This window comes from Mesitornis unicolor, unplaced genomic scaffold (assembly GCF_000695765.1).
Source record: "Mesitornis unicolor isolate BGI_N332 unplaced genomic scaffold, ASM69576v1 scaffold34206, whole genome shotgun sequence".
In the NCBI taxonomy this organism is placed as follows: Eukaryota; Metazoa; Chordata; class Aves; order Mesitornithiformes; family Mesitornithidae; genus Mesitornis; species Mesitornis unicolor.
In genome coordinates, this window is record NW_010189485.1 from 46106 (window position 1) to 52041 (window position 5936).

General features: G+C 49.3%; 1 protein-coding gene across 1 annotated transcript in view; it reads left to right on the forward strand.

Moving 5' to 3' along the window:
- CREBBP (CREB binding protein) overlaps positions 1-1441 on the forward strand; it is a gene marked incomplete at its 5' end in the record, with an annotated part of 46056 nt that extends 44615 nt beyond the window's left edge. Inside the window, one exon of the mRNA XM_010186100.1 lies at positions 3-1441. Coding sequence (XP_010184402.1) covers positions 3-957 — 955 coding nt within the window. The remainder of the gene's footprint in view (positions 1-2) is intronic.
- Positions 1442-5936: the final 4495 nt, after the last annotated feature.

The following is a 5936-nucleotide window of genomic DNA, read 5'->3' on the forward strand; positions in this document are numbered from 1 at the left end:
ATACAACCCCAGCCTGGGATGCAGCAGCCGCAGACCGGCATGCAACAGCCAGGCATGCACGCTCAAGCAGGATTGCAGAACATGAACGCGATGCAAGCGGGAGTGCAGAGACCGAGCGTTCCTCCCCAGCAGCAAGGGATAGGAGCTATGAATCCCCAGGGACAAGCGATAAACATCATGAACCCTGGCCACAACCCCAGCATGGCGAACATGAGCCCGCAGTACCGAGAAATACTGAGGCGGCAACTACTGCAGCAGCAGCAGCAACAGCAGCAGCAGCAAGGAGGGGCTGGCATGGCAGGAGGGATGGCAGGGCACAACCAGTTCCAGCAGCCTCAAGGACCGGGAGGTTACCCTCAAGCCATGCAGCAGCAGCGGATGCAGCAGCATATATCGATCCAGGGGGGGTCCATGGGACAGATGGCTCAGATGGGACAGCTGAACCAGATGGGCCAGCCCGGCATGGGGGCGGACGGCACCCCCAACATCCAGCAAGCCCTGCAGCAGCGGATCCTGCAGCAGCAGCAGATGAAACAGCAGATAGGGTCCCCTGGGCAGCCCAACCCTATGAGCCCACAGCAGCACATGCTCTCAGGACAACCGCAGGCGTCTCATCTCCCTGGCCAGCAGATCGCCACCTCCCTCAGCAACCAGGTGCGGTCCCCAGCACCCGTTCAGTCTCCCCGTCCCCAGTCCCAGCCGCCACATTCCAGCCCATCACCCAGGATACAGCCCCAACCGTCACCTCACCACGTCTCTCCCCAGACTGGTTCCCCCCATCCGGGACTCGCGGTCACTATGGCCAGCTCCATGGATCAGGGACACTTGGGCAACCCAGAACAGAGTGCAATGCTTCCACAACTAAACACCCCGAACAGGAGTGCGTTGTCTAACGAATTGTCTCTGGTCGGTGACACCACTGGGGACACATTAGAAAAATTTGTGGAGGGTTTGTAGCATTATGGGAGCATCACTTCTTTCTTCTTCTTTTTTTTTTTCCTCTTTCCTTTCGTGTTCTTGGACATTTTGTACTGAAAATTCAGACATCTGGGTTGTTTTGAATCCTGGATGGAACTGCTGCTTCCTACACATGGAAGAATGAATTGCTGTTAAAAAAAAAAAGAAAAACAATACAAAGAATATATTTTTTGTTAAAGCCAGGCGGTTAAAATATCTGGTCTCTTTTGTGGGTTTTTTTGGTTTTTATTTTTTTTGTTGCTGTTGACTCATACCTTTTTTTTAACGGGGAAAACAAGTTCATTATATTCATATTTTTTATTTGTATTTTCAAGACTTTAAACATTTGCGTTTAAAAGAAGAAAAAAATAATATTCAGAAACTGTTTCCTGAAATAATGCAACATTATAATGTATCCCGGTAACTTTGACACGTTGCGGGAAGATTTTTTTTTCTATAGTGAACTCTGCAGGCGTTTGAAGTATTACCCCTGGAAAGATAGGAATTGACTCTTGCACACAAAAACACACATTGGCCAATGCCAAAATCCTTGTCTTGCAGATGTAGAAATTGTTGCTTTGTTTCTCTGATAAAACTGGTTTTAGATGAAAATAGGAATGATCACTCTTAGACCGTGCTGATTTGAATAGAGAAGAAGCATTCTTTTCTTTTTCTTCTGTGTGAAACTTGAAATGAGGAAAAGCAATTCTAGTGTAAATCATGCAAGCGCTATAATTACTATAAATAAGAAAATCCAAGAAGATTCAATCACTGTATAGAATGGTAAAAAAGAAAACAAACTCATTTCTTACTTATAATATCATATTGTTAAATAAACTGTGTGCAACAGACAAAAAGGGTGGTCCTTCTTGAATTCATGTACATGGTATTAACACTTAGTGTTTGGGTTTTTTGTTATGAAAATGCTGTTTTCAACATTGTATTTGGACTATGCATGTCTTTTTTCCATTGTATATAAAGTATTGCTTAAAATTGATATAAATTACTGAAGTTTTTAACATGTATTCTGTTCTTTAAAATCCATGTAAGAATGTTTAAGGTTTTTATTTATTTATATATTTTTTGATCATGTTCTTTGTAAGACATGGCTATGAATATTCACTCATTACACAGAGCAGCCCGAGGCAGCGATAGGAGCGGCACAATATGTGGAGCATTGTAGGTAGCATGTCTGTTTTACAACACCCTTTAGTGATTGTTTCCTTTTCGGGGAGGGAGAGGAGAGGGGAATGGTTCCCACACATGGAATATTTGCAGGTGTTCATCCATAAGGGTTAACTGGAATAAATTATTAATAGCCGTTGCTTTTTAAAAACTGCGTTAATTTAGAGAAGGATCACCAATGAAAGGAACATAGAGAGTATTGAGTTAATTCTAGGCTAATTTATTTAGTCTACAGTAAAATATGAACCTATTGACTTTAACACTATTTTTCTGCTGTTAACTCTGAGTCTAGATTTGAGGGTTTTCTGTGGAATAAAAAATAACAAATCATGTACACGTTCCCTTTATATCCTGTCACCATGCCCTCATCTTCCTGGGATTCTTGCCCCTCCTCCCCCCAGTGAGTTACTTTTTTTTTGGAGTTAAAAAGTCCAGGGAAACTTTCCCAGCATAGGTGTGAGCTGAAACCACAAATTAGCCTAAAATGCCGTCACTCAGACCTCGAGGCTTCTCGATCACATGCGACTGGCGTGGGATTTGCAGCAAACCCAGCGCAGTGCCCTGCTCGGCAGCCGCTGCGGCGGGGAGCGCCGGGCACGCTTGGCTTTTGATGTTGTGTTAGCACTTCCTCCGGCCTTAACATTTTTATTGGAATGGTTTTGGAGGACGGGGGGGGAAGAGCAAACAATTTATCTCAACTTTTATCCCTGTACTGTGAAAACAGTAGCACTGCAGTGCTACTTCATTCTTTTTAACTGTAGAGGGTCTCCGCTTCAACTTTTCTTGCAAACTTTTAACTATTGTACCTTTTTCACCACCATTGGATTCATCTGCCCACGCAATTGTCTTCAGCAATTCAAGATGTCAAAATCTGGGGCTGGGGTGAGGTCAGTGAACACTAACCCAAAGCTTGTCCAAAAGAAATTGCTGTAAAAAAAAAAGGGGGAAAAAAAAGGATGGAAAGCCCTGATGCTGTGTCTCATGCTGTGTACTTAAAAAGAGGAAAAATACTATATTTGTGATCAAAAAGAGGAAACTTGAAATGTGCTGGTGTTTCTAATAAAAGCTGGTAAAACTGCTTGGATTGAAGGATGGTTGCACTTGGCTGGTGCCCGCTGGGATCAGCGCAGCCTGACCCCCCAGGTTAGGACAACCGCACTCAGTCTCGCTAATACCTTTAAGTAGCGTCCATTTTAAAAACGTTGGCACCGCTTCCGGATTTGGATAAGCCGAGTCCTGTCTGGAGCACAGAGAGGTAGTGTGGTGCTTGGGCTGCAGCTCGCTGGGGTTCCCACTCCTGGCGAAGAGTGGGAAAAAGACCTGTTGGGAAGCAAGTACTGGAATATTTTTAAGTACAACCTGAAGTACATCGAGAGCGTGCAGCAAAGGGTAGATTTAGATCTAATAATCCCAGTTTGCTGGAGCAGTTGTTTTGGAGAAGAGAAGGTGTTTTACCAGGGAGAGAAGAGAAGCACAAAGCCTAAGTCAGGCGGAGGTGGGCTGTGTGTACAACCCCTGCAGCTGGGGGAGCTTCACCCCGGTCTCCTTTGTGGATAGGAAATTTGGCATAGCTGCAGAGTGGATGGGCATCTGACTTTTCAGGTCCTTGCCTGTGTTTTGATGGGGGAGATACTGGCAATTACGAACAGCATCTCAGAAACGAGCAGTTGTGAGGCAAGAGCGCACTGGGGATTGGTGCAGGGTCTTTACCACTGGAGCGGGTGGCTCAGACCTTCCCCCTCGCTGAATTTTGGAGGGGAAGAAGGTGCTTAGATCCGAACAGCTTGGTTCTCTGCTTTGCTTTGCTTTGGCTGTCCACTGCGCTCTGCTCCCTGCTGCTGTCCAGACTCTGTTCAACACTGCTACCGCAGCAGGCTCTGAGTGTGTTTCTTGCTGCAGCCGCAGCGGCTGAGGCTCGCCTGGGCTGCTCGCTGCTGTCCCACCAGCCCCGAGCTCTGCCCTCAGCATACCTGTAAGCGCTCCCTGCTCTGCTCTTCCACCTGGATGCTTTAGAGCAAAGTGGGGAGGAAGAGGAGCCCTCCTGCTGGGGTGCAGCACTTCGCAAAAAAGTAACCCCACTAGGGCCAGCAACCCTGTCGGTCACAGCGTTAGCAGCCAGAAATGGTGTGGCCGCAGCTGTAGCGGTGTAATGTTACTTCAAGTCGGTGGCCGCGTAAAGACAAAGGGGAGGATCTGCAGTCCCCAAACCTTCCCTGCTTCGTGGCTAGATGGTTAGAGCAGATCCAAGGCAGGAGGGTGCAGCGAGGGGTAGGAGGAGGACTCGGGTCTTTTGCAGCAGGTACGAGAGCTCTGGTACAGGGTCGTGGCAGAGCAACGCTCAGGAGTGCTGTGGGGTCAGCTGGAGGCAGCGATGAGTGCAGCAGGAGGAGCGAAGTGTTTGAACCAGGCTAAGAAGTCATTTTGGTTTTGGGTGCAGCACAGGGAATCTTGAGGAGGGGCTGAGGTTGGTTCCAGGTGGAACCGCAGCCCAGCAGAAGGGTGCTGCAGTGATGCAAAGGCTCGTGCTGGGTTTGTTGCACCTAATCCATAACATCCAGCACCGCACAAACCCCACTGCGTGCAAGTGTTTCTTAGATGCAACCCTCCCAAGCAACAGGCAGAGCAGCACACTCCCAAGGATGAGTTGCGAGCACGAGTGAATTGCACGTGTAGCTTCTCCAGCAAGCTCCCCTGTGCCTGGGAATCACAAAGCTGTCTCTGTTGGGGTGGTCACGGTTCCCTCCTGAAGGCCCTTGTGTCTGTCTGGAAGTGGTTAGTGCTCGCTGAAATGAGACCTGCTCAATCTTTTATTTTCAGCTGTGGTGTTCACTGAGGGTAGGCTCTGCTCTCATGCATGTTCCAAATTCAGCTCTCAGTGGAGCGGTTTATTTCCTCCCTCACCCCCATCCTGTCCAAAGCCATTCTCCAATACCTCAGCCCTTTAAGTCTCGCTCACAGCAGCCCTAGAAAATGAGGAATTTCAGAGAACTGGGAAAATGAAATATTAAGCAATTTGCCCAAAGTCAAGCAGGAGAGCCTGGCTGAGGTGTGGCATGCGGCTTCCCAAGGGCTGCTCCCAGCCCAGCGCAGCCTTTCCTCAGGCCCCTCCACGGGGCCGCTGGGAGAGACGCAGCGCACTGAGCTCTGCCAGCTTTGATAGCCGAGCTCCAGCCGCAGCCTGTGGTGTGAAACGGGCTCCCTGCAGGAAATCCTGGGTCAGGAACTGCGAGCTCCCCACACCGGCGTCTGTGGTGAGAGTTGGGTGTTTTTGTAACCTGTGCCTGGCTTTCTGTTGCTAACAAGTCGTAAGGGTAGAACAAACGTGGAAGACATTTTAATAATCAAAACGGGAAAGGTTTGAAAGCAGTGTCCTCAACTTGGCATCCACACTTACAACCTCTGTTGCAAGATGGAAAAGAGCCGTGAAAACCCAGAGCAGAGCCTCTGGCGTGGACTAGATGGGCTTCACTGATGTTCAAGTGGGGCAACCTGAGCCGAGCAAGGAGCGACCCGGCATGGAAGAGCTGCCAGCCGGCGCCGAGGGTTTCCTGAAGAAGTGTGGGCAGAGCCTCTCAACCTGCGGTGCAAAACCGCGGGGGCACTTCTCCCACGGCAGCTGAGGCTGGCACCAGGCGGGGGCTGTAACTGGTGGCGTCCCAGGGCAGAGGAACGTGGGGAGAAGTGACCTCAGGGGTAGGACAAGGCCGTGAGAGAGGCAAAGGTTGACAGGCGACGTGGCGGGACCGCAGCCAAGCTCCTGGGGACCGGGGCCTGCGCTGAGCCTGAGCCCCTGG